The sequence below is a fragment of the Cebidichthys violaceus genome, unplaced genomic scaffold, assembly GCF_023349555.1.
Source record: "Cebidichthys violaceus isolate CVI_PGR_0920_01 unplaced genomic scaffold, fCebVio1.0.p SCAF_5, whole genome shotgun sequence".
Classification (NCBI taxonomy): Eukaryota; Metazoa; Chordata; class Actinopteri; order Perciformes; family Stichaeidae; genus Cebidichthys; species Cebidichthys violaceus.
The window spans coordinates 8,509,557-8,534,628 of NW_027176705.1; the positions used below are offsets into that span (position 1 = coordinate 8,509,557).

A 25,072-nucleotide genomic window follows, 5' to 3' on the forward strand; every position below is an offset into this window, starting at 1 on the left:
AATATTTCAACACGTCTGGATGTGTTACTGCCCTCCACAGGATACATGGAAAATTGCATCAAAAACAATTTATTTTCATCCACTTTCATGGAGCGTAAAAGGTCCAGTCACGTTGATCATCGTTGTAATGTGCCAATGTTAGTTTTCAACATTTTTTTTCTGGGATCAAATATTAAATTAGTCATTAAGATAAAAATAAAACACACTTCAATGCCAAATCGGAACAGGAGAAGGCAAGTGATACCTAAAGCAGTTAAACAAAGTATTAGAGGATAAGGCACTAAACAATGTGACAAGCAATCTGCATAGTAGGAAATACACTATGCCAGCAATTGACGCATATACAGACCACAAACAGTTGGCACAAGCAGTTAAAACATACTGTATGTCTGGTCATAAACAAATAATAACAGGAGGTATAAATAAAACAATAAAGCCCTGCAATTACTTTACTCATTACTTATTTCAGTTGTGAGAATGTTATATTTCTTCTCTTTCATATATCTTCATCATTCTAAATGGGCCGCACTTTGATTTTGTATCTCATGGAAATGGACTTTAATGTTTTAGTTAAACTATTTAAGTACTTTGAAACAGCCTCGGTTTATGAATTGTGCTGTATAAATTACCTTGTTTTGCCTCACTTTGCCTAAAACTCTAATGCAACTGATACTGCTTCAAATTTACTCTCTAATTTAAATGTATTTGTTGTTCTCTCATGCAGCAGGAGGTGGCAGTATTAACCTGAGTAAAACATCGTATTGTCTTGATACTTAAAAAAAAGTAAATGAAATCAAAACACTGATTGCATCCAAGACACTACATCATTATTACTTAGAAGTATTTGTTAGAAACATAAACATAAAATAAAAATGCGGTAAATCTAATACGTGCTGTAGCTACATTGATGGTGTGTCTCACATGTTACAGCCCCACAAATGAAAATGGGGAAGTATCATTGCACCTCTGCGGTATCCACACAGACTACAGCTGCTTAACAGATCAGCTGTGACCAACAAAAACAAATTCTACATGAGAACAGAACTGAATGAATAAACAGGCAGAACTTGTCTGACAACCAGTCAGATTAATGAATCACACATTCCATCACAAGTCAACAAACAATGGCAATGTGACAAACAATGAGAAAAGAAACACTTGCGATAAGAAAGGGAATTTCTGATGTATTGAAATTCAGTGTGTTTGCGAAATGGGGAAGTTGCAAATGTAATTTCTTAAAATAACCACCCAAGGGAAACTTGTAAAATAAGACAAACCAGGACAGATCATGAGTCAAGGTTCACAAGGCATTTATTTACAAGACATCAAAATACAGACATCAAAATATTGATAAATGCTGAATATAATCAGCCATATACAGCCAAAACCTAATATGTCAATGTAATCCAAGCAAACATCGTCATGTTGTCCTTCAGGATTGTGATCAGTTGACCGAGTTAACAGTTAACAGAGTGTAAGTACATATTACAATATATTGTAAGATCTATGCATGGCAACACAATACAGTGGATGCAACACAACTTAATATATATTCTGGTGGTTGGCACAGGAAACAGATATTGGTTTGCACTTTTATAACAGCAGTACAATGCCTACATCACCTACTTTTGACTTAACAACTTTCGTAAATGGTTGCCACTTAGCAGCTTTAGCATTCATCTTCTGTGGCAGGTTTTGTTTCAAAAGTTAAATTCACTTCATCCATACAGAGGATAAGACAATGAACTGGTTAGTTACTCGCCAACAGGAATGGGGTTGTCATAGGCTGCTCCCTCGAGGTCGTCTACCCGTTTCCTGCGCGTCTCTGGAGGAGGTCTTGGTGGTGGATTCTGGGGAGGATTCTTCATGGTGTCGCCTGGCTTTCGGATCACCTCCTTCCTTGGAAGAATGGGCTCCCACTGTTCACCTCGGATAGCTGCCTATAAGCAAGAAGGTGACAGAGAAAACAAGTCAGTAAGATCAAGTTAAGCATGCCTGAAACCTATTGTTCAAATCCTAACAACATAATGGGAGGATACATAACAGTGGCCTTTATCCAGTACACTCATAGTTGTATGCCTACTTATATTAAGATAAACTGTGCAGAGTGCCACACTTTATGACTTTGGTTACCACATAGTACTGTTGAAGAATTCAGGCACACCCCTGATGGGTCAGATTTCATAATTAGAGGGCCATGTCTCAACTGAGGAACCAGTAACGAAACAATCTCTTCCTTGTTGCCATTTCCTTGTTTCCGTCAACTGGCCACCTTCTGACCCATCTAACATCTTTATCAAATGTTACCTGCTATAATTAGAGATTCATGTGGTAAAAGCTGAAAACTTACTGCAAGGTAGATAAGGCTGGCAATGCCGAGGCAGACACATCCGAGGACAGTTGCAAGCATAAAACCTCCAGGTACACAGATTCTAAGAAAGATAAGAAAGGAATTTTGAGGACAAAAGACCATAAAGACAAGGTGTTTGTCTGTTGTTGGAGAGACTGTATGAGAGGAATGCAGTCCGTCAAAGGAAAGTGTCTGTCATACTGAACTCACGCAGCATGTAAAAATGCTCTGACATAGTAGTTCCTTGTCAATGGCCCAAAGGATTTCACACATACGGTGAAGCAGTACTGGCCCCTGAGGGAAAACGAGAGACAGGACTGAGCAATAAGCTTCACTAGCAATCATCACAGAACTTGTCCATGGAAATACGGCCTACATATAAAAACATTTATTATTGGAAAAAGACATCACTTACGTTCTCTCCACACTTGTGCCTTTGGCCCTCTTGCTTCTGGGATACTCCAGAAGACACACAAACACCCCAGCAGCACTAGTTATCTGTCAAGGCTGTTTCATTTCACAAGATTCACTAGTCCCATAATAACTACGACAGGACATCAACGCTAATTTAAATAAACATCTGTGGCTGTGAGAAGGTTCAGTGATATTGAGAATGATGGAGGGTCTGATTGTTTCAGATATAAAGGAGATGCAGAATGGAGGAGTTCCATATATGCAAAAATGTAATACTGGTATTGACTTTAATTTACTATTTGACTGTTTGGAAATTGGATTGTGAACATTTTCACAAAGAGACAAACTCAATCATGCTGGTTTAAGTATAAAGGATACACGGCATAAGCAGCAAACTGCCAGCCTCTGAACTGTCCAGCCACCCCCACAATGCCTCCAGTGAGGAGAACTGAAAGAAGGAAGCAGGAAGTTAAAATTTAAAATTATGACAAACATACATATTATGAATCCAGAGGCCAACCTATGTTAAATTGTGCATCGCTTTGACTGAAAAATATTCTTATTAAACAGGCTTGAATCTACAGTTGATTGATGATAATTATGTTATAATGCTGTGACATACATATCTAAAAAAAATATATAATCATGCTTTGGTCTACTTGGTCAAAAACATTTCTTGTGAAAATATTCTATTTGATCTAAACTGCTCATGTACGTTAATCAGACAATACTTTCTATGAAACTCACTAAAAGTTTTTGTTTTTTTTCAATCTTAACAAAATGTTCTTATACTCACTGAGTCCTGAGGCCAGAGCCTGCTCATTGGCCCACATCGCCCACTCGATTTTCCCCATTGCGTTCACTTAAACAGCCTCTCTGCAAACTGCTGGAACTCACCAGAGAGCGACTCACAGCTTTGATCGTTTCTACAAGGAAGAAAATGCATTTACGTGAAGTGAAGTGTTTTCTGCAGGCTGGGAGGCGGGGCGTACGTAAGCCGATCCCCATTTCAGTCGGCATTTCCGAATAGTAGAGGAGTACAGTGCGAGAGGAGGGGCTAGCTAGACGATCAAACTTACCCAACAGGTAAAACTAATAACACGGGCAGTTGTAGAACGTTCATTTCATATGCAACTCCTGCTAATTGTTGTCCGTTTTAAGGAAGTCATTAGGGATAAAGTTGATATACACAATTATACAAAGACGTTAGATTTTTGCCATAGATAAAGGAATGATCTCATGGTTTTACAATTGACTCAAGTTATTTTTAAAGCACACTTTTAGGGGTTGCTGGGCTATGCCATTCTGAACATTTCAGCTTTCAGTAAGGCATATTTTAATTTTCCTTTCCCTTCTTTGCATCTGTCCCTGACAAAAACATCTGACAAAAGCTTGATTTTGGAAATGGACAGACAAAAAAGACAAAACAAGAAACAGCTATATTGACTAAAATATATTGTATTTAATGTTACAGAAAACAATTGACAAAAGTTCAGTATGTACTGTTGGTCTGAAATTAAACATAATTAAAGAGAGATCCATTCAAATTCCCGTAGGCACAAGCGTGCTCAGATAGGACAGAGAGCACAAGGCCAGCTGCAGTACAGAACTACATTCATGCTTCAGTGTGTTGCTCAAGAGCACACGGCAGTACCCTTGAGCAATGCCAGCATGTCTATGTACTTACCTCAAAGTCAAGCACATTCTCATGTCTACGACTGAACCAGTGAGTCAAAAATAAATGACCAATTAAGAGACAAGGAGAGGCACACCAGTACAGTTTGATAATTAAAGAAGACATATTAGCATCAACAATGGTAAGGAAGGTGTGGTGTTGCTGTGATTTGTAACAACATAGTTACATATGACAAATGCAAATTTTATCTCCGCTGAGTTTGCTTTATTATTGCTCAGTGGAACTTTTTGCCTGCAGGGATTCACACAGTTTTCTTAGGCAACCCATCAGATCCGAGTAGATGCTGAGTGGGATCCTCCACAACACAAGGGCCTGGTCCAACCTGGAACACAAAACAAGAAAAGACCATTATATAAAAGAACTCAACTCACAAGCTTTTTCTAATAAAGTCTAAACATGAATAAAGGTCAAATACTGACCAACTAACTCTTTAATGCCACATCAGTGAAGCAGAGGAACTACAGTATATCACAAGATGTGCCACAATTTTCAACTGAAGTAGTGCAACACAATCTTTACGTAAGAGCATGTTAAAAAGGAAATGTGGACAGAAATCCAGACGTGTCTCGCAATCTGACAACTGATATATCACGTATTTCTACTTTATATTGTGCAGCCTTAAGATAGACATGCCAAGACATTTAAAACCAAAACAGATAACATTGAGTTTCAGTTGTTGTTGATAAAGTAAACTGATAAAACACCTGAGCTACAGAGTGATTACATCTGTGTGTACGTATGTCTGTACCTTGGTACTAATAACGTAGCTTATTCCCTTTGGCAAGGGCTCTAGACCAATAGCCTGTCTCAGCTCCTCAGAGAGAGCCACGTGATTAACTGGAAGACCCTTTACAAACCTGCAGAGAAGAAAGAAACATTCAATTACTCATTTCAAAGAGACTGAAGCAAGTATAGTTTATTAGACAGTGAGAAACAGCTTAATTGGGAGCCAAAAAACACATCTATCATGGTGTGTTTATGTTTATAAATTATATTTTCAGATGAATTACTTTGTTTGTCAGCAATATTTTTTAGAGCTAAATGTAGTAAGTCGAGTAACCGTCAACTCACTGTCCTCCATTGGTCTCTGGGGGGAAGAAATGCTGAACTGCCTGAACAAACTCAGGAACATGCTGCTGTAGCGTGTAGATCACAGCGTTGGGTCCCGCGTCAAATGTGTAGGCCAACTAGAGGGGAACAAGGAGACTGTAACCAACATATAAAGAGTGTGAAAGCCACCCCACAAGTTTCACATCTTCATTACACAATCTCAGAAATTCAGCTGCATGAACAGAAGCAACTTTCTAACAGAAGAAAAAAAGTGCCTTCACTTAAAAGCAGGGATACAAAAGTCAGGAGGCTACAATTTTAAAGTATGTTTGTAATTTATGAGTTTGCTCCATTAACTAAACATAACTTTTCCAAGTCATTTTACACTTTATTTAACATTCAAAGCTCAATGTTTCCATTAATTACTGTATTTTATTATGCAAAAAACTGCAACTCCTAATCCATCAAAGTTACCATTTTTTACTTTTTCTTTCTTTATTGTTGTGTAATGATGCATTAAGCATTTTTTAAAGTAAATACACAGCTCTCCAACACGATACCAAGAGGAGTACTACATCAATATTTTTCTGCTCTTTCTCAAAAAGTTGCTCACCCTTGTCTCGCCGTAGTGTCTGTTATACCGATGCACCAAATTGATAACCTGTTGAGACACACTGTTGAGGTAGAAGATAGGTGGGTACGTGTCAAGGCAGGTTGCATGGAACTGGTTACTGTCCTTCATGGTTAGTTCAGCAAATGCAGCAAAGTCCTTTCTTTGCACGGCATCAATCATCTCTACCATCCGGCCTGGGACGACAGACTCGGCTCGGTGCTACACAGACAGAAAAGATTCACATAGGCTCTCTTGTGAGAAACAATGAATTGGCTTTAAATACAGTGTAAATTTAAAAAAACTCCACTTTTAACAGATTGACAGTAATGTTAGTACACGGAATAATGTAAGTTAATGTGCGCACCTTTAAGAGACGGCTTGTTTGTACACTGGTTTGCATCCCAGAGGTGCTGCCCACTGGCTTCCTCTCAGCACTGGCCTATGAAAAAAGCATTAATTACATGCGATATAACTTTTTTTACTATCTTCAACTTAAGTGTACATTTTGTGCACTGGTCAAGACGCTTACATTACATGTTGCACAAAATATAGTCATTAATAGAAGTAAAAAAAAGCATGCGACTTTCTCAATAGCGTACAAAAGTGCCAAGACATAACTGACTCGCATCATTCTGTCATCTCTCTCTCTCTCAAACAAACACAAACTGACCTACCACTAATACAAGGACTCTGAGCTCAGGCCAATGAGTCTCTGGTGCCACCTGCTGGGCTAGACTGTCCTTGCCATTGTCTTTCTGTCCCATGATCCACTGGACAAACCCTCCATACATACTACGGCATGCGCTCCCGGAGCCTTGCCGAGCAATCGCAGACAACTCCCCTTCCACGGCAAACACCCGGGCAAGAGTGTAAACTGTAACCCAATAACGAAATAGGCAGCAGAGGAGACTAGGTAAAATGGAAATATATCAAACATGAGATAGACATGGTATATTGAAGAATGGGCACACACAGGAAACATAGTTCTTATTCTAAGATGAAAACCAGCAGTTGAGTGTTGAATAAAATGAGTACTCTAGTGTCATTAGTGGGCACTCACCTAGACAAGCGAATCCAGCAGCAGAGGAGGCGAGCCCAGCAGCAGTGGGGAAGTCGTTTACAGAGCAGATGTGGACTTTGTGAGACAAACCCATCGAATCCAAAGCAGGGTCCCCGTCATTACGTCTCTTCCTTGCAAGTCGTCGAACTAAACACAGAACACAGAAAAATGACATGGTGGCCTGCACTCTCTGTAACTCATAGTTTTTGTCCTCTCTGTGCTTTTGAAGAAGAACTAAAACAGACAGGACTCACTTTCTCTCAGACAGGACTGTAGTCGAGGATGGGTTATGTCCTCCTCTTTGCCATTTAGCCACATTCGATCTTCCTGAAATGACCTGCTGGTTGCAACTGTTGTGGTAGTTTTCAGCTGAACAGAAGGAGGAAGACAAGGCGGATTTATATGAAATTGTAGTCAGATTACAAAATCTAAGCCTAAAAATCTGCGCATCATATATGACACCATTAAAGTAACCCACCCAGGCACAATTCAACAGCAAGGTCAATATTTTATATAATCGGAATCATGTATTTGTACGCTCTTGGTATGTTTCCATTACATTCATAGTGACCATGGAATACAGATGGTGACACTATATTCTAATACCAAACAAAGGTTACTAAATAGTTTTTCCAGACTGAGACAAGTGTATAAGTCTTAGTTATTTTTAAAAATAATTAAATATATATATATATTTTTTTTAAATAAGTCTTAGTTAAGTCTTAGTATCTAAGGCTTACATTATTTCATGACTGACCACCCTAACTGAAACTACCAGTTCTGATAACCATGCTATGACAAGCAGGATTGAATTAGCCTCTTTCTTCAAGATGTATTAATGGAGTCTTTACACGACGGCAGAAAAACAGCCGTTCAATGTACAGAAGTCATAACACTTTGAGAAAGCGCACTGTTTTTTGCTACAGACACAAGATTCATAGTCCGATGACAATACTGTTTACTTACGTACCTGGTCTTGATGCAATGTGACGCTCAACGATGAGTTAATGGGTAGAATTAATTCTTCATTTCGCTTCCCCCCTAGAAAGTAAGTTTTACACAAGGTGAAACAACATGAATATGCTTTAATGTGCAGTATTCCATGCACACGTTATCATACCAGAATCATATATCGTCGTTAAGGAAGAATTAACATTAGTTACCTTTGCTACTTATAACTACAATCCTGCTACACAAGGATACACATAAGTCGAGGAGATACTTACAGTATTTGATGACAGCTATATTCACAGGAGCGGTGCATGTAACTGTGTTTGGCTTGTCCATACTATCCCCAGGCATAGCTCTATATGTAAACCGACGTTTGTATTGCTAGAATTGTAACTGTATACCTTGAAGTATACTGTCCCAGGCTCCTCTAAAGTTCAGCAGTTACAGTTAAGCTAACGCTGTACAACCTTACTATAGCCTTTCCTCGCGGTGTCTTACGATTGGCTGGTCTTGAACACGTGGCTAACCCCGTGACCAATCAGAGTCGACCATTTTGAGTCAACAGTCGGAAGAGCCAATGAGAGATTATCTGACCACGGTCGTGCGAAAATGGGGCAAGGAGAGAGACCAACCCACACCAGTGTATCTCACAATTAATTTTATATGAATTAGAAAAAATCCAGTTAATAGTCTAGGCAAAGTAAATGATTATGAATAAATAAAATCAAAAATCTAATTGTCTTTAAATATTATAATTCTATATCAAAACCAGTAGTAAGATAAGAACAAGTAAAAAAACTATTTATGCTAATTCTTAAGTATTTCCATTAAGTACTACTTAATGCTTCAACTCCACTTCATTTCAAAGACAAACTGTGCAAGCATTTTAATGCAATACATTCATCTAAGCAGTACATGATATCTTCAAATACTTTATATTGCAGATAATACTTTTACCTTAACTTAAAGTAAACTTTTTATCATGGAGCATTTTTACATTTTACTTAACCTCTTAAATAAAAGGATCTGAAAACTCTTTCCACCAATGGTGATAGGCTAACTCCTTTTCTTGTAGAATAACTCTTCTTTCACGTGACAATGCAGGAACACAAAAGTGCAAAGTAATGATCAAAGCAAAAAGTATCACTTAACCGTAGTGTTCGTAAAAATGAATGCTGACTGTGAAGCTATGCTAACTCTAGCTAACTAACTCATGGTGATGCAACAGTAATGCAAGTATTTCCTTTGGTTGTTTGACCGGCTTACTATATGTTAATTGTGGAAACAAAGCTTAGTGTTATTTGACTTGCAAAAGAGCACTTCTTACAGATACATTTTTTTTTATCATATTTCTCATTCACGCTTTCTATTTTAAAAGTAGTTGAATACAATTAGCCATCTGCAAACTCTTGTTGATTCAGCAGAAATAGTCGGTAATCTATAAAGAAACATTAAGTCAACTTTTTCTATTGTGTTGAAGATCATGTATAATGATACTGCAAAGTTTTTCTCTTTTTCTGTTTCACAACCGTGCTAATTGTGTGCGTTGCCCCAAGGAACAAAATCTATGAAAAAACTAAATAGAAACCTTTTCAAAGTGTTGAACTCTTTTCCATAACTGAACATTTTAGAAGTGGTTCACAAACAAACATTTAGATTTCAGGCTTTTTTAAATTTATTTTTATGCAAACCTTTAATAAACATGTCAGCAAAAAGAAAACATCAAAGTGCAACAACCAAAGTTAATGGGATGCTGGCCCTAAATACAAAACAATGTTTAGAATTCACATAACCTGGATAAAATGAGTGTGTTTTGTATTTTATCTAGCTTCTTGTAATTGAAGAAGAGAAGTCAAACATGATAAAAAAGAAAAGAAAAAAAGAGTTACTACAGAGAAGAACTAGAGGAGTCAAACGCTGCCATGAGCTATCAGGGGTATGACACAAGCAGAGCAAATTTGTAGCAACTTGATCAAAAAGAGATGACAAAAGAGCACTTTATTTGACACTGTGAGTATTCTACCCCCCCCCCCCAAAAAAAATCTTATGCCACAATGTCAACTCCACTTTGTTCTTCCCTCCTGGTGATGCAGTTTCCAGAGACACACACTTCGTGTGGCATCCCAGGATTCAGCTAACAGGTCAAAGATGGTATCAGAGTCTCAATGAAGCATATCCTCTCCAGGTTTCTTGGCTTGTTCGGGGGTTCCCATTTAAAGTTAGTAATCATCCTCATCATCATCCGAGTCCATAACCCTACGCCTGTTGAACTGAAGTACAGAGCATAAGGATGTAAGATGGACAAGTGATAATGACTCAAACAGAGGTGACATTTCAGTGGCACTTACTTTGACCGTTGTCTTCTTCTCTGTTTGCTGACTGACTTTCTCTAGAATCTCGATCAAGCCCGACTCGGAAATCTGACAAAAGAAAAAATCCACTTGTCACAGTTCTGGCATGTGGAATAATAGCAACATTAGCATTTGAAGCTTCAGAGCAGAGGTGATTTTCTTACCTTTCCTCCCAAAGATCCATAACGAGCCATTTGAATGAGATAGTTTTCAACTGCTTTGGCCTTCTCCGGCTTCACCAACGCAAGATTGTTCACTGAAAAAGGAAAATTATTTTACCACCTTGTGTTCACATTTGAGTGGCATTTATAGACGTACTTCACAACCTATTCATCACACAATATAGCTGCAAAGGAGCACTGGACCTTCAAAACTCAGTAAGAGGAGCCTTACATTTCTTAGATAAATCCTGTAGGACACTTTCATTTGAGTGAATAGAAACCACTCTGAAGATGTGTTACAAACTTTGCTATGATTCTTTTCGACAACATTATTACTACTGGCATGCCGGTGGTGACTTGGTTATATACAGTGCCAATCCTGCTACTTAGAACAGGTTTTAATACGTGTTTCTTTCATAATATGTAATATTTGCTTTCTGATTTTCACAAAAAAAACAACAACTGTATTGCTGTTTTTTGTCCATTTTTAACATGCCAAATAAATACATCTCACTACAATGTTTGTCTGTTGTTCTATTTTCTCGACAACCGTTCATTCGATCGACTTCACATGAGGCTGGTGTATTGCTCTTGAGATCTACGGGACATTATTCATATTTTTTAGTAGTGTGTTATGTATACACTGTGCAGTCAATGTTTGTGTGAGCTTTTGCCCCCAAATTAAGTGTGGACTTGCTAGTGGGTGCAACTATGCCATGGCCGGTGAAATGCTCAGGACCAAAGGAAGCGCAGTGTTCCGATTGTGAAGTTATTTGAATTAGTTGGTTCGTGAGAAAGCTGTGAGTAGAAATACCGGAGGCCAAGCAATCGGTTAGTATTTTAATGATACCTGGTTCTTCAAGAGCTTGATTCATTTCCAAATGCATTCCTCTCAATAGGCTAAATAAATTAAATTACTTACATCTGGCCCGAGCAGACTGGTCGAGAACTTGAGCCAATATAGAGTTCCTCATGTCCTTTTCTCTGTAAAAAACAAACATTGTTTGGGTCAAGGACTGAGACCAGTAGAAAGAAAACAGAAAAATGCTTTTATTGAACTGTCAGACCATCAAAACTTTGGCTCAACTTTGCTTTCAAATATATTGCGACTCTGTAATAGTAATCACAGTAGTTTATAGATAATTCAGTGTGTTCTTTAACTTAAAGTACTAATAAAGACATGCAAAATGCATTCACTATATGTCTACGCTTTAAATGAATTAACACATCTTACCTTTGTTTGGCCTCCTCTCCTTGCTGCTGATTATTTGAACCATCCTGAAAAAAAATGTCACAGCACTGTCACATATAGGTTGTATCTCTGGAGGATGTATAACAAGGAAAAAGATTTCATACCAGCCCAACATTCCCACAACACCTCACTGATAAGCTTAATAACTGTCAAAATGAGTTTCCCAATGCTGTTTCATTATTTTATGAAACAGAGTTTCAATCATATATTTTACTAGAACATATGGCTAAAGACCTGTTGAAATTTGATGCAATACAAGAATCGACAGTGCGCCTGTATCAAAACCACAGGTTAAGGTGTCAAGTCAGACAACAATCATTAACATTAGTTATACCTAATGTTAATATAGATAAGCTATGTCTTAATCATGATGGAAAATGTACAGTATTGTTTTCTGTTTACCTTTTTTATCCACATACATTTGCGCCTTGAATGATGTCCAACAACTGTTCATTTTTATGATACAATTAATTTAGGGTATCTAGGATACCTTTCACCTTATCTGCTTCCTGAAAAAGTTGAGCAATTTTTCCAATTAATCTAATTTCAAGTCTTTAGTTCCCTTTTTCTAATATTTATTTAGTCTGACATTGAATGTCTCCATCTTGATAAAAGTTGGAAATTAAGCATATATAAACAACAAAAATAGTCCTGGACTTTTCTATTTCTTTCTTCTATTTATAAAATAATTTTTGTCCTTAAAACAAATCCCTCATGGTGTGCTGTTTTTCATAGGAATTTGGCACATTCCCTAAAAGCTAGCTGTACAAATATTTTTGCTCATTCAGATTTGAAGTCTTTTTGCTGAAGAACTATAAGCTGGTCAAAACTCTGAATTATTGAGACTGATACTAATCAATATGTTTGAGAGTTTACAATATATCAGCTAATATTAGTTTTTTTAACAAAAACATTTCTTATTAAATGTATTTTTGATAAGGATACTTTGAATGTATCCATTGTGTCTATGTCTAAGCCACTGACATGTACAAGTTATGTGCCGAGATATAAACTGAGTTAAACATTTTACATTTGAAAACTAAAAGTGTCAGCACAGTAGGAAGTTGTGATGTTTATAAATTACCTCTAATATATATTCAGCCTTTCTGTACAGCAATGTCTTGTACTTATCTGGTACAATCTACAATGATACTAATCTATCTGTGATAAAATAATATCTTACGAATTTCATCAATGGTTTCTGCTGAGCTGTGTGTATATATTGTGTACAATTTAGATACTGTGCGTTCAAGAAAGCAGTGTTTTCAAATTTCATTCACATAGGATGCCACTAGATCAATATTTTGTTATAATATAAATATACAACTATGTATTACGGTCACTTTACCATGTGGGTAATAAAGAAACACTCATGGTAATGAAACCGTCTTGCCTTCTCACTTAACAGAAATCTAACAGATAATCTATGAAAATACTCAATTAACCAACTAAGCTCACCAGTCTGCTGTGTACTTGTGAATTTGGCCACTCATAAAATAAATACATTTGACACAAGTCGTTGTTTGATTTTAACGCTGTCATTGTCAGAGGGGTGTGCGCTGTCTAGTCGATGAAAAGCTAGCAGTGCCAGTGAGATGATGCTGGTTATTACTGTCATATATGTTGCTTACTATTGAGTTAATCGCAGTTCTTTTACACAGAGCATGGTTCTCATAAGTGGGCTATGTATATCCACTGATTGACAATTACATTAGTTGAGTTCGAGTAACTGGTTTAGCCACACTAAGTTAGCTAGCAGCATCTCAGCCTCTCCTTATAGGGCGCCCGCCGCAAACACGCTTCCCAGCTCGTTTTTTGTCCTTACCCCGTGCTTTGCCTGTAGTTCCGCCATTCTTTGCCGCCTAATTGCCTCTAATTCGTCGTCTGCCATGGTTAACAGTAGTGATATGGACCTAATATACTGAAAAGGGACGAAATAACGTGATAAAATGTAACCTAAACTCCCAGCAGAGGCAAGGCCCTACCTAGTACAGAGGAGTACAATCAAAGTCGAGAACACCGAGCCAACACTCAGGCTAAAGCAATCGAGCGCAGAGTGAGGATCACGTCAGACGGATAGGTTGTGAGAACTCTTACTGGACCAGATGTATTAATTGTAGAAATATATATAGTAACATTTTCTGTTGAGGATGGGAATGGCCTCAAGTGTTACAGGAATTGACAAGGTAATGGCAGGATCTTCCTTTTGAGAACAATGTGCTTTATTTAATGGTTTCATTTCGTATAAAATACAGAGAGTGCTGAGTTTTTGAAAAAAAAAAAACACTACCAGGTGGATTTGCATGTATGTTGGCAAAAGACCAAAAGAAAAAAATTGACCAAACAACTTTGTTTATTAGGTTAATTAAAACAGTGTATGCCTTAATAACCATTTTGAATAGGCGTTTAATATAATGGTATCCTAATAAGTACATTGTATATGAGTAATATTGTTTGTGTAATCGTACAAAAATTATATTTATTACAGTATCACATCATTATTCAAAGGGAAGGATCATTCAAATGGAGCACTGTGTCTTGTCAATTGGTGTGACAGTACAGCTGGTGCAGGGATGGATGTTCTTGGTGGAGTTGACTCTGCCTGTGATGGAACATCACTATTGATTTCTAGCTCCCTCTGTACGTACTATATGAAAAACGACTCAGGAGTAGTGGGACATGGCACTTTTTGCCCAGGTCATTTATAGTGAAGACAATCTGCAACAAAAGACCAAACATGAAAGAGATCAACAATTACAAGTAAGACTGGCAGTCATGATTGTTAATTGCATTATATGCCTGTGCCAAGTTAAATGATGGTACAAATTCACTGATCTAGTTACAAAAATATGGTAAGGCCACGAGCAAGTAAAGCAACATTATACCTAAGAATGGAAGATGAAGATCATGTTGGCACATAACCCTTTATGCCTTTCCTCACCTCAACATACGGGTAGAAGCAGGTCTCTCCCATACTCTCCCAGTACTGAGCAGTCTCAAAATGCAATCTATACACCCCAGAAGTAAACATTTGTGTTGTGATGAGTCCTGGGCAACGTCCATCAGCATTAGTGATCCTGTTGAAACAAAATATGATTTAAGACCTATGAATGAAAATATACTAGTGGTACTATTTGACATTTTCCTGTGACCATATTTGGGGACTATGTGAGTGGTGTTTTGCTTATGACTCTTTTCCTCAGGTTTTTACCCAGTGGTTATCAAACTCCAGGCACTAGTGGAGGGGTCTTGTCGATAGAGACTGAGGCCCATGTTCGCACCAGGGACACCCATTGCCGTGTTCAGCACATGGGTGGTCAGGGGACTAGCAGGGCCTGCCATTGCTGTGATCTACAGAACAAGAGTTTAAGATTTTCAATTGATGTGCTCTCAAATCTGAAGAAATCACATTAGACTGCAACATAAAAAATGACACCATTTTTTTTTTTAAATTGACATTGGTTTTTAATTGTATTTGTTAATTTGTTTAATTAAATTTAAAGGAAAAACACTTTAACACCCCATCTTCATATACTATCTTACATTCATATAGCACAGCTCATTCAACGTTTTCAGACAATGTAAAAAACTAAGTTGAAATTATTTGATGTATAAATTAATTTTAATGATGTGCTTTCTGCTTTCTTGATCAGCACTGAAAAGTTAGCCATTTAAAGAGGGAACCTTTCTGTATTGAAGCAATATGTGGGATTTATTTGGGAATGCAGAGTGAAAATTCTGCTTCAGAACATTTGAAATACTGTTAATACAAGTAGCAAATTGTACATGTAAGTTGTGAGTTATGTATAAAGGGTAATGTATTTAGGGTAATTGAACAGGGCATGCAATTCCCTCAACTAGATATAGAGGTAGTTGTTCAAACTAATAATAACATCTGAATATAATATGTATATTCAAAGTTTTTTTTGGTAAAATATATATTTCAATGACTGCTATTGACTGCCCCTGTTGTAGCCTCTCCGACTTATCATAAAATATCTTCTCAGTCAGAGTTCATGCTGTTGCTATAAAATACAATATACAGTCCATACAACATATTGAATATAATTGTCTATTCTATTGAATGAAATATTCTATTGTATTGTATATCTATTAAAAGTTGTGTTCTTACCTTATTTCCAGGCAAAATATGACCCTTGAGTTGCTGCAGCCTGTACGCGCTCATGTGTGCTGATGAATAAACTGGGTCAGTAGTTTTAACCAAAAAAATATAATTTCATGGTTTATTAAATAGCATCAGATGTTTGTCACATTTCCCTTGCAAATCTGCACACTGACCTATTCAGCATGACATTCAGTACTCAAGTGCTTATCTTTCTGTCAACAGAAGACTGGTTGTGCAAGAGCTCCTTTGGTCACACTTTGCTTTCAGCACTTTGAACTTAGTGGAATTTTTTTTAATTTTGTATTTATTTAAACCTTTATTTAACCAGGAGAGTCCCACTGAGATTAAAAATCTCTTTTTCAAGGGAGACCTGGCCAAGACAGACAGCAACATAAGAAACACATAGTTACAGACAGAAAACACAGAACAAGACAAGTTAAAAGAAACTAAAAGTTAAGAGACGGTGACGTGACCGAGTTAATTTAAACAAACATTTTTGGTAACCTGCCTCTATTTCTTTCATTTTATATTTAAAAGCAGTAAGTGGTATCAGTTCTTTGAGTTTTAAATCATTCTGCAACATATTCCATGATGAGGGTGCAGAGTACACAAAAGCCCTTTTTCCCATTTCCGTTCTGGCATTTGGGACAGTGAGCATAAAGAAGTCCTGAGAACTTGTCCAACACGTTTCTGCATGATGAAGACACACAGGTAGTTTGGGAGCAGACCAAGGATTGCCTTATAAATGAAGGTGTACCAATGACAGAGCCTATGGGTGGCCAAAGCAGGCCATCCTACCCGAGAGTATAACTCACAGTGGTGAGTCAGAGCTTTACAATTGGTAATGAACCGCAGTGAAGCATGGCAAGCTGTGTCCACCATACGAAGACAGTTAGCAGAGGCATGCATATAAAGAAGATCACCATAGTCCAACACAGGTAAAAAAGTAGCAGCAACTAATCGCTTTGTTACATTAGTTGAAAAGCACAGCTTATTTCGAAAATAAAAACCCAGTTTTAACCTCAACTTTTTCACCAGGTACTGCACATGTGGCTGAAAAGTGAGGGAGTCATCAATCAAAATACCCAGATATTTATAAGAGTGAACAACCTCTATTTCACTTCCTTCAAGAGTGACCACTGAAGGGATATTCTGTGGCCTACTCCGATAGGTTGAAAACAACATAAGTTTTGTCTTATCTGTATTTAGAACAAGTTTCAGTTGACAAAGGGTATTTTGAACAACATTAAAAGCATTTTGCAAGAGATCAATTGCCTGCACAAGAGTTGACGCACAGCAATATATCATAGTGTCATCAGCATAAAAGTGAAAGTTAGCATCCACCACATTTTGGCCCAGATTATTTATATAAAGAGTAAATAAAAGTGGACCTAATACAGAGCCTTGTGGCACACCTTTACAGACGGTTGCAATATCAGAGGATAGACCCTCATATCTGATGCACTGAGACCTATTCTCAAGGTAGCTCGTGAACCAAGCGACAGCTTGCTCCGAGAGCCCTGAGTTGAGGAGCCTTAGCCTTAAAACATCATGGTCAACTGTGTCAAATGCTTTAGACAGATCAATAAACAGTGACGCACAATGAAATGAATGACAGTGGACTGCTCAGAGGCCGAGGCACATGCAGACAAGCACATACTAATTGAAGTAAAACAATTTTTTTTTCTTATTATTTTGTGACATACGTTTATCTTAATGAACCCTAAATACACTTAAAACGTCCTGCACGAATTCTATAGGTTAAGACACGTGTTGTGATACCTCCTCTCACCCCACTCTCATTTTAATGAAATTCAAACCAGAGTGTTCAGTGTAATTATGTCAAACATGAGGGATCTTTTAGAGCTAAATGTTAAGAAGCACTACTCCGTAAACACATTAAAACATGGTGACTATTACATCGGGCTACTGGAGTTTTTTCTTTGAAAGTATTGCTGTAATTTCCTTTAATTCTCATGTACACACTTTTGATCCCAAGACAACAATGTGTTTTCAATAAAAACTTTGAGCTTATCAGAAATATCATCTGACATTTGGGCCATGATGACCTCATGCATTACCTCATGCTAAAATGCATTGTACTTTTAAATTTTTCTTAGAAACAACTGTCAAAAAACTCCGTGACATGAACTGTAGTAAACTGCAGGTCCATTTACTGAGCTATTGCCAGAGCTTTCTATGATGACTCTTAGATTTTATCATCAAATGGAGCTTGCTTCGTTTAGGACAGTGTCATCAGTAAAGAAATTGTTCTTAACAATTAACATTAATCCCTAACCCTAACCCCCTTATTAAGCTATCATGTCCTATTTCCAATATTAATTCAATATTAACTGCACCATTTGACCACATGAACATCTTACACTGGGCACTCAGCGTCTGCTCACTTTTTTTTCTACTGTTGTTTAAAGGGTCACATAAAAACAACCAATAGTTATTGGTACCACCATTTTCTCCCTGTGGCCTTAGTATATCAGTTATTAACTCAGTCTTTAGCTAAAATGGCTTTTCAGAGACACAGCTAGTGGTAGAGACACATTCTTGAACACATTTTACACCTGCAGTATCTCCACCACTAGTTTTTCTGAAAAAACATTTTTCAAAATATTGTAGAAGGACCCTCCCAAACTTTCTTAAAATAACTGAATGCAGAAAATGTACTGTACCTATTGATCCGTTTTGACCTGGCTGCCATGTTGTCACAAGACTTTGAAGTCTCATCAACTGTGGACAACTTGTGGAAACTGCTGTAGTTTGAGTCTGGGCAGTGTTGGTTGTATCATCAGGCACATAGCAGCCCTCAAAACTACACACACAGTATGGATGATGTGTACAGTTCTGCTTGAGGGTCCAATTGACCTTAGGTCAAACCATCCGTGCACAGATGTTGTGGGTTCAGAGACACCTGTGATCATGTGATCTAGCTCTCTGACTTACGGCAAGCAAGATGATGTTTACTTTCAGCTTTGCTCTGTTTGATATGGAGTCTACTATTATATATATATATATATATATATATATATATATGATTTATACACTTTGGATATTTGCACACTGTAAGTGGTAAAGTTTTGGAGCAGTACTTTCAACATTTTATGATTTCTGATATTTAACATTATTTCCAATGTTTGTTTCTCTTTCAGTTGTTCCCTCTGTGTCTGTCTTGGTCTCTTAGAAAAAAAACACACACTCCCATGTACTGTATTTATACTCAATATGAAAATACCTTTACTACTTTGACAATGAGTATTTCCACTTGGCTAATCTGAAGAATGCAAACAAAAAAATGTAACACCATAGGAATAACGTCTTTGTTTTCTTTTAAAAAACACGAGAATTCCTAAAGCAAGAATAAAATCAGACAGTTCAACAATTACAGTAAAGTTTACAATAATACACAATATTACACACTGACCGGGGCCTCTGCATGTCTTAAAAGTGCCAAATACATGATGGAAGAGAGTAGTAACATTTCTCTAACACATTTAAAGTAAAGAAAAGACATTTGTTTGAGTATAGCATACTGATACTTACAAGCTGAAAACAACCTCTTTCTCCTGAATGATCAGCGTTACTATTCAATCTCTCACAGATTACTGTGACTAACTTTGACAAGCTAAATTCTGATATCTTAGAAGTATACAATAAAGAGAAAAGGTGAGTTGAGCGTCAACAAAAAGCCCTATTGAAAGATCAAATTTGAGAATGTAGCAATTTCTTTTGCTTTCATAAGTCAAAATACTTTGAGATCCACTGAAGGGATTTTTATTTCACAGTACATGCACACACTATTATAGTTATACCATAATTCTGAAAAATATAATATTTAAGTACGCTGTTAACGTAGTTTATAACTGCCCACGGTTCATTATTCCTGGTTTGATATTGTTTCTACGTTATCTAATTCAAGATATAAGAATTTCGTTCTTGGGAGAAACTGGTGAAACGGCAGAAACACTGCAGCACCTCTACCAACATGACACATTATGTACTATATGTACAGTCTGATGCTGGTATGTGCTGCCTGTTTTAGAAGAAGGCTTTTAAGGTGGACAAGATAAATTGGTAAGCTACTTACACAAGACGTTCATCAAAAATCCTATTGTCTCATTTGGATTAATTCTGCAGTATTTGGATTAATACTGGAATATTGCCGTTTGTGTAAACCCTCTTTTACAATTAAATAGGAATGCCTCCTTAGGCAGGATAATAAAAAGTTAAATTCACTACCGTTCTTCCAGTTGTCCTTTATAATTACTCTCTCACTCTCTCAGGCCAAATTCTTCTTAATCAGATGTGCATTTACGTTTGACTTAAAAATATGGTCACAGAAACCAGGCTGTAAAATAAATGTATTGTGTTATTGGATTTGAGTGTTGGCTTCGCGGATGTTGTTCTCTTCCTCCATGTTTGGCACTTAATTCATGTCTTCTACGTCTTTTCATGTTCCTTCCTCATATTTCCTCCTCTGGGTCAGAGCTGTGGTTGCTCATCTGTAACAGACAGACAGTGAGACAAAGCAAAGAGACATTTCACTGAACTGCGAGCTCACAATTACTAAAGTGTAATTAAATAACTTTATACCAGTGGAAGAAAAATCCACTCAGCACTTTCATTATCACTGCCATTTGGTCACTTTAATACTGTAAGATGCATAAATGTTGTGTATTGTTGTGTGTGTATGTTGTGTATTGTGTATGGTATGTGTTGTCTTATGCCAGTGCCAAAAGCAAATTCCCATTTTATGCAAATCTAATGGACAATAAAGAAATCTGAAACTGAATGGTGCAAGTATAAATTGATTTTAAGGTAGTGGAGTCTCAGTTTGTAGCTCAGAAACATCTGGTTAACTTGTCTTGAATTTAATTATATTCATTTCTGTGCAAAACAGATTTTTCCTGTGTCTTATTGTTCTAAATTATAATTTTTTTCATCCACAAAATGGGGCCCCGAAAGACATACTTCTTAAGACAAATTAACAAAAATGATGGCACCATTTAGTCCTTTGTCATGAATCTCATTAATACCAGAAACTAGCATCATGCGGTTCGGACGACAAAAGCAAAAGGGACGGCCCTCGCTGATTCACTTCATTCTAGAACAAGTGCACACAGACTTCAGGTGCATTTACCGTGTGGTGATCATCATCGGGCTCCCTCGGGTCAGGTTTCTCTCGGTGGATTCGATGGCGGGCGCTGGGTGGAGAAAGGGAGGAGAGGGAGTGCTCGGGGCTGCTGGCAGACAGAGCGTACAGTGAGCCAGCTGGACTGTCCTCTCTCAGGGGAGACCCTACAGCACAGGAATAAACAGATGCACGCATGGAGTTTAGGTGTGGAGCTTAGGTCCTGTTTCCTTTGAACCACAGAAAACATGTATTTTCTTTTCCAAAGTCAAAAACGTCTGTGTGCATCCCACTGACTTTGTACTTTAAGACAGTCAGAAAATAAGAGTGGGAGTGACAGGATGAAGGACAGATGAGAAGATAGCGAGGGAAAGTGAGAGACAGCAGAGCTAGATAGTGAGAGGCAGGAGAATGAAGTAGAGCCTGAGATAAATTAATATGAAGAATAGAGCTATCCATTGCCCAAGGTCAGTCAAAGAAGGTAGAACAAACACATGCACACACATTGTGCTGAAGGTGTGCACTTACAATTGCAGAAACCACAAGTTATTCATACACAGTCTATTTGAATATTCAGCCTGATAATGACTTCCAGGCATCCTTGATACCACCATGTTCAAAATAACACCGCTAAAGTGCCCTCTTGAATACCCCTATAGTAGATAAAACATGATAAAGTGCACTCTTGAATGCCCCTAGATATACAATGTTAAAGTTTCCTCTAGGAGGCCCCTTCAGTGGACAAAACACGATAAAGAGCCCTCGTGAATGCCCCTAGATATAAAATGACAAAGTGCCCTTTATGATGCTCCTCCCTACTCGTGACTGTTCCTTCACTTCCCTGTTGTTTCCCTTCTTTTTGTGAATTGCTGCAGTGTTATCCATTGTTCCGAAACAACAGATAAGCAATAATGACATGTATCTTGGCTAATCATTTTGCTGTTTTGGCTATAAAGTTTAAACAGAGGGGAGGATCAATGAGCAAACTAAATAAAAGCAATGCTTCGATGATCAGTTGACGATAAGCAAGACTATGTAAATTCTTAGTCAGCGACACACCCACACAGACACTATATAAAGGTGGTAATGTTGTCTTTTAATATTGTTCAGCTGCCACCCAAGTGGTTAGAAAGTCAATAAATGTCATATCTGTGTTTCGAGTGGTCAGTTATCATCTCATAGTGTGTGTGTTTTGGAGGTTTTACAGTGTATGACTGAAAAGTACATTTTATGCCTTCTGTGGAACCGAAGACTTTCTGTAATTCACCTTTTCCCCTTTTTGACTTTGATATTTTTGTGTTTTACAACAGAATGCTTTAGTTTCTTTTTTTGTTACTTTTTTTTGGTTATTTCTGCAGGTATTCTATTTTTGATGTCACAGAACGGAACCCTGGTCCTTAAAGTCACAAAGCAGAACAAGAACTTGAAAGAGATATAAATTCAATTACACTCAACATTTTAACAGAGTTAAACACAAGTTCTGGATATTCACCGCAACTTATTTTCTCAAAAATTTGTATTGAGCAAGTTTACAAAACAATATGGACACTAAGACGTTAAAGACTATTCATTCTTTGGATAGGTGAGTGTGGAATCACCTAAAAAACAGCTGCTTTTCATGCACTGCAAAAAGTTTCTTATCAAGTCAGTCTGTCTATATTTCAGTGTGTTTTCCTTAAAACAAGTTAGAAATCTGCCAGTGCATTAAATATAGTTTTGAATGCAAATCATTATATTTTAGGAATTTTCTACTGTCAAGGTGATTGGGGCAGCAATCTGGCTTATTCTTTCTTGTCTCAACATACATTTGAGACATTTGTATCTGGAAAAATTAAACAAGTTGATTGTTATTGGAAACAGATTATAAATAAATATATACATTTTCTGTTGTTGTTTGTGAACAACATAATGCTAATCCTATACTGGGCACATTGGCCAGTACTGCTCTTCCTCTATTATCTCCATCATCTTTTCTCTTTCCTTGTTTTGTCTCCTCATCTTGTATCTCTTCCTTTCCGGAAGCTGAGTGATTCCACTAGTAAAACTATCTAGTTACCTAAATCCCACTTTCCATGGATTCATCTGCCTCTCTGGTTCTAGGTTAAAGGTTAAAGTTTGTTTTTTAACAAGGACATGTTAGTGTGGCAGCTAATGAGGATAGTGTATTACACTTAAATGAGTGGTATAAACTGTGTTTGACTTTTTGATCAGTTTAATTAAGATTCCAGTAAAAAACAATTTCTTTAGGAAGGATAATAAAGCCTTGACCAGTTCCTTTCCTGAGCCGAAGCTGTTGTTGGCAGACGCAGTAACAGTATTGTGTTCAAATGTCCACATGAGGGCAGCAGCAGCTCTTCCCTCCATGCACACTGATCTGCTGTTGTTCTCAGTCCTTCATATTTGCCTCATCAGTCAGTTCCTTCAACCACACTGTTTGTTTTGCTTGTTCCATAATTTGCTCACATCCATAAATCCAGACACCTGCACAGTTGATATTGGCTTTGCTTCAACTTTTAAAAAATGTGTGACTGGAGGGAATTAATTGATTTGTCAGGTAAAATAGGAGTGGCTCTGGTGGTGCAGTACATTCCCATCCCCCAGTTTCCCCTGCGACACCGATCCTGAATCATTTTGATTGGGGTTGTGACTGGTGGAGCTAATCAAGCAGAAATCTGAAAGTGGCATATTGCAGAGTCCACCTAAAATGTTTTTGATGTGCGAATAGATTATCTATCAGTTGATCTTGCGCCTCCCTGCCTCCACTGTCTTTGTGAATGAATGTCTCACCTTTGTGGTCATTCCTCTGTGTGTCCATTTTGTCAAGACTGTCGAGCAGCCCATCGATCTGTGTCTTTATCAGAGTCAGCTCCTTTTTAATCACCTGCAACTCCTCCATTCCCACTGCAGGGTTGAAGACAGTAAGAATGTAAAGGACATGAGGACATTATTACACAACCTGAAAATCTCTTTAGGGATTAGTTAGATCATATTATCATATCATATCAGTTATCATACTGGCAAATGCACATATTTGCTTTCTTACAGAGAGTTAGATGAGAAGATGGGTACCAGAGAGGTATTGACCGTCTGATCTAATGCTCTGCAAGAAAGAAAATAGACATATTTCTCAAAATATCTAACTATTACTCCTAATTCTACTAAAATGTGACTTTGAAAGAAAAATGTGCATGCACATCTTATATCAAAAAAGTGCATGTTGGCCTTTAACTTTGATCAGCATTTGCAGATTCTATTTAAGTTTCTGATTTGTCAGATTGAGGAGTCATGCAGCCGTGGTTTTGAATACAGCTAATTTTCTCCACTGCATCGTTTCTCTCTTCAAAGAAGCATCACAGAGAAAAGGGTTAAAAAAAAAGTGTTTGAACTTCAATACCTAGAGATTGTGTGTTGTGACTTAAGTAAACTACGCACAGCATATTTTGTCTGTGACTGCGTTATCCTGAAAGGATGAGAGGAAAAAGATCTAATGATCCGAGGTTTATATTTATCATTTCATTTTTCATGTAAAGAGGCATTCCTTTGCCAGAGTTTTAGAGAAACAGTATAAATCTGCATCATCTAATGTAATCTTTTTTTGACTTGAATCCATTCATATTACTCACACTTGGCTGTGGATGAACTAGTGGAGTGGGCTCTGGAGCTTTTGGAGTGGTTTCTGTCTCGACTGCGTCTGTTCCCAGAGGAGTAGGAGGAGGAACGGGATCGCTTGGCCAGACTGGGTCCCAGGGGCAGAGGAGACAGGGATGCCGGTACACGCTGGTAGTCATACACCCTAAAAGTTCAGTAGATACAATTTTAAAACAACTCGTCTTTAATTATGTGCATACAGCCCTTTTGCTGAATTAGTGGGAAGGTATGCTGTGATTTTAATTGCAACCCAAGTG

General features: G+C 37.5%; 5 protein-coding genes across 5 annotated transcripts in view; all 5 read right to left on the reverse strand.

Annotated features, from left to right (window-relative positions):
- Positions 1–1,293: 1,293 nt before the first annotated feature.
- On the reverse strand, positions 1,294–3,712 carry cyba (cytochrome b-245, alpha polypeptide). Its single transcript, XM_068730681.1, has 6 exons — positions 3,561–3,712; positions 3,143–3,212; positions 2,766–2,840; positions 2,561–2,644; positions 2,351–2,432; positions 1,294–1,940 (listed from the first exon to the last, which is right to left on the reverse strand). The coding sequence occupies exons 1-6, from the start codon at positions 3,616–3,618 to the stop codon at positions 1,755–1,757; spliced, it is 555 nt and encodes a 184-aa protein (XP_068586782.1). The 5' UTR covers positions 3,619–3,712; the 3' UTR covers positions 1,294–1,754.
- A 494-nt stretch (positions 3,713–4,206) lies between these two features.
- Positions 4,207–8,600, reverse strand: mvda (mevalonate (diphospho) decarboxylase a). Its single transcript, XM_068730680.1, has 10 exons — positions 8,410–8,600; positions 8,154–8,224; positions 7,438–7,552; positions 7,184–7,330; positions 6,798–6,997; positions 6,488–6,562; positions 6,124–6,342; positions 5,532–5,647; positions 5,209–5,317; positions 4,207–4,782 (listed from the first exon to the last, which is right to left on the reverse strand). Exons 1-10 carry the CDS (start codon positions 8,483–8,485, stop codon positions 4,702–4,704), a joined length of 1,209 nt encoding a protein of 402 aa, XP_068586781.1. The 5' UTR covers positions 8,486–8,600; the 3' UTR covers positions 4,207–4,701.
- A 1,175-nt stretch (positions 8,601–9,775) lies between these two features.
- pdcd5 (programmed cell death 5) lies at positions 9,776–13,920 on the reverse strand. The gene is made up of 6 exons (XM_068731071.1): positions 13,724–13,920; positions 11,881–11,924; positions 11,569–11,630; positions 10,650–10,741; positions 10,483–10,554; positions 9,776–10,404 (listed from the first exon to the last, which is right to left on the reverse strand). The coding sequence occupies exons 1-6, from the start codon at positions 13,787–13,789 to the stop codon at positions 10,354–10,356; spliced, it is 387 nt and encodes a 128-aa protein (XP_068587172.1). The 5' UTR covers positions 13,790–13,920; the 3' UTR covers positions 9,776–10,353.
- An 80-nt stretch (positions 13,921–14,000) lies between these two features.
- On the reverse strand, positions 14,001–16,224 carry uraha (urate (5-hydroxyiso-) hydrolase a). Its single transcript, XM_068731070.1, has 4 exons — positions 16,031–16,224; positions 15,110–15,249; positions 14,840–14,975; positions 14,001–14,616 (listed from the first exon to the last, which is right to left on the reverse strand). Exons 1-4 carry the CDS (start codon positions 16,082–16,084, stop codon positions 14,527–14,529), a joined length of 420 nt encoding a protein of 139 aa, XP_068587171.1. The 5' UTR covers positions 16,085–16,224; the 3' UTR covers positions 14,001–14,526.
- Positions 16,225–19,245: 3,021 nt separating this feature from the next.
- Positions 19,246–25,072, reverse strand: part of LOC137887872 (heterogeneous nuclear ribonucleoprotein C-like) — a 36,542-nt gene continuing 30,715 nt past the window's right edge. Inside the window, exons 4-7 of the mRNA XM_068731114.1 lie at positions 24,791–24,960; positions 23,955–24,068; positions 21,177–21,334; positions 19,246–20,538 (exon numbers count right to left, since the gene is read on the reverse strand). Of these exons, the coding sequence (XP_068587215.1) occupies positions 20,500–20,538; positions 21,177–21,334; positions 23,955–24,068; positions 24,791–24,960 (481 nt within the window). The 3' untranslated portion in view covers positions 19,246–20,499. The remainder of the gene's footprint in view (positions 20,539–21,176; positions 21,335–23,954; positions 24,069–24,790; positions 24,961–25,072) is intronic.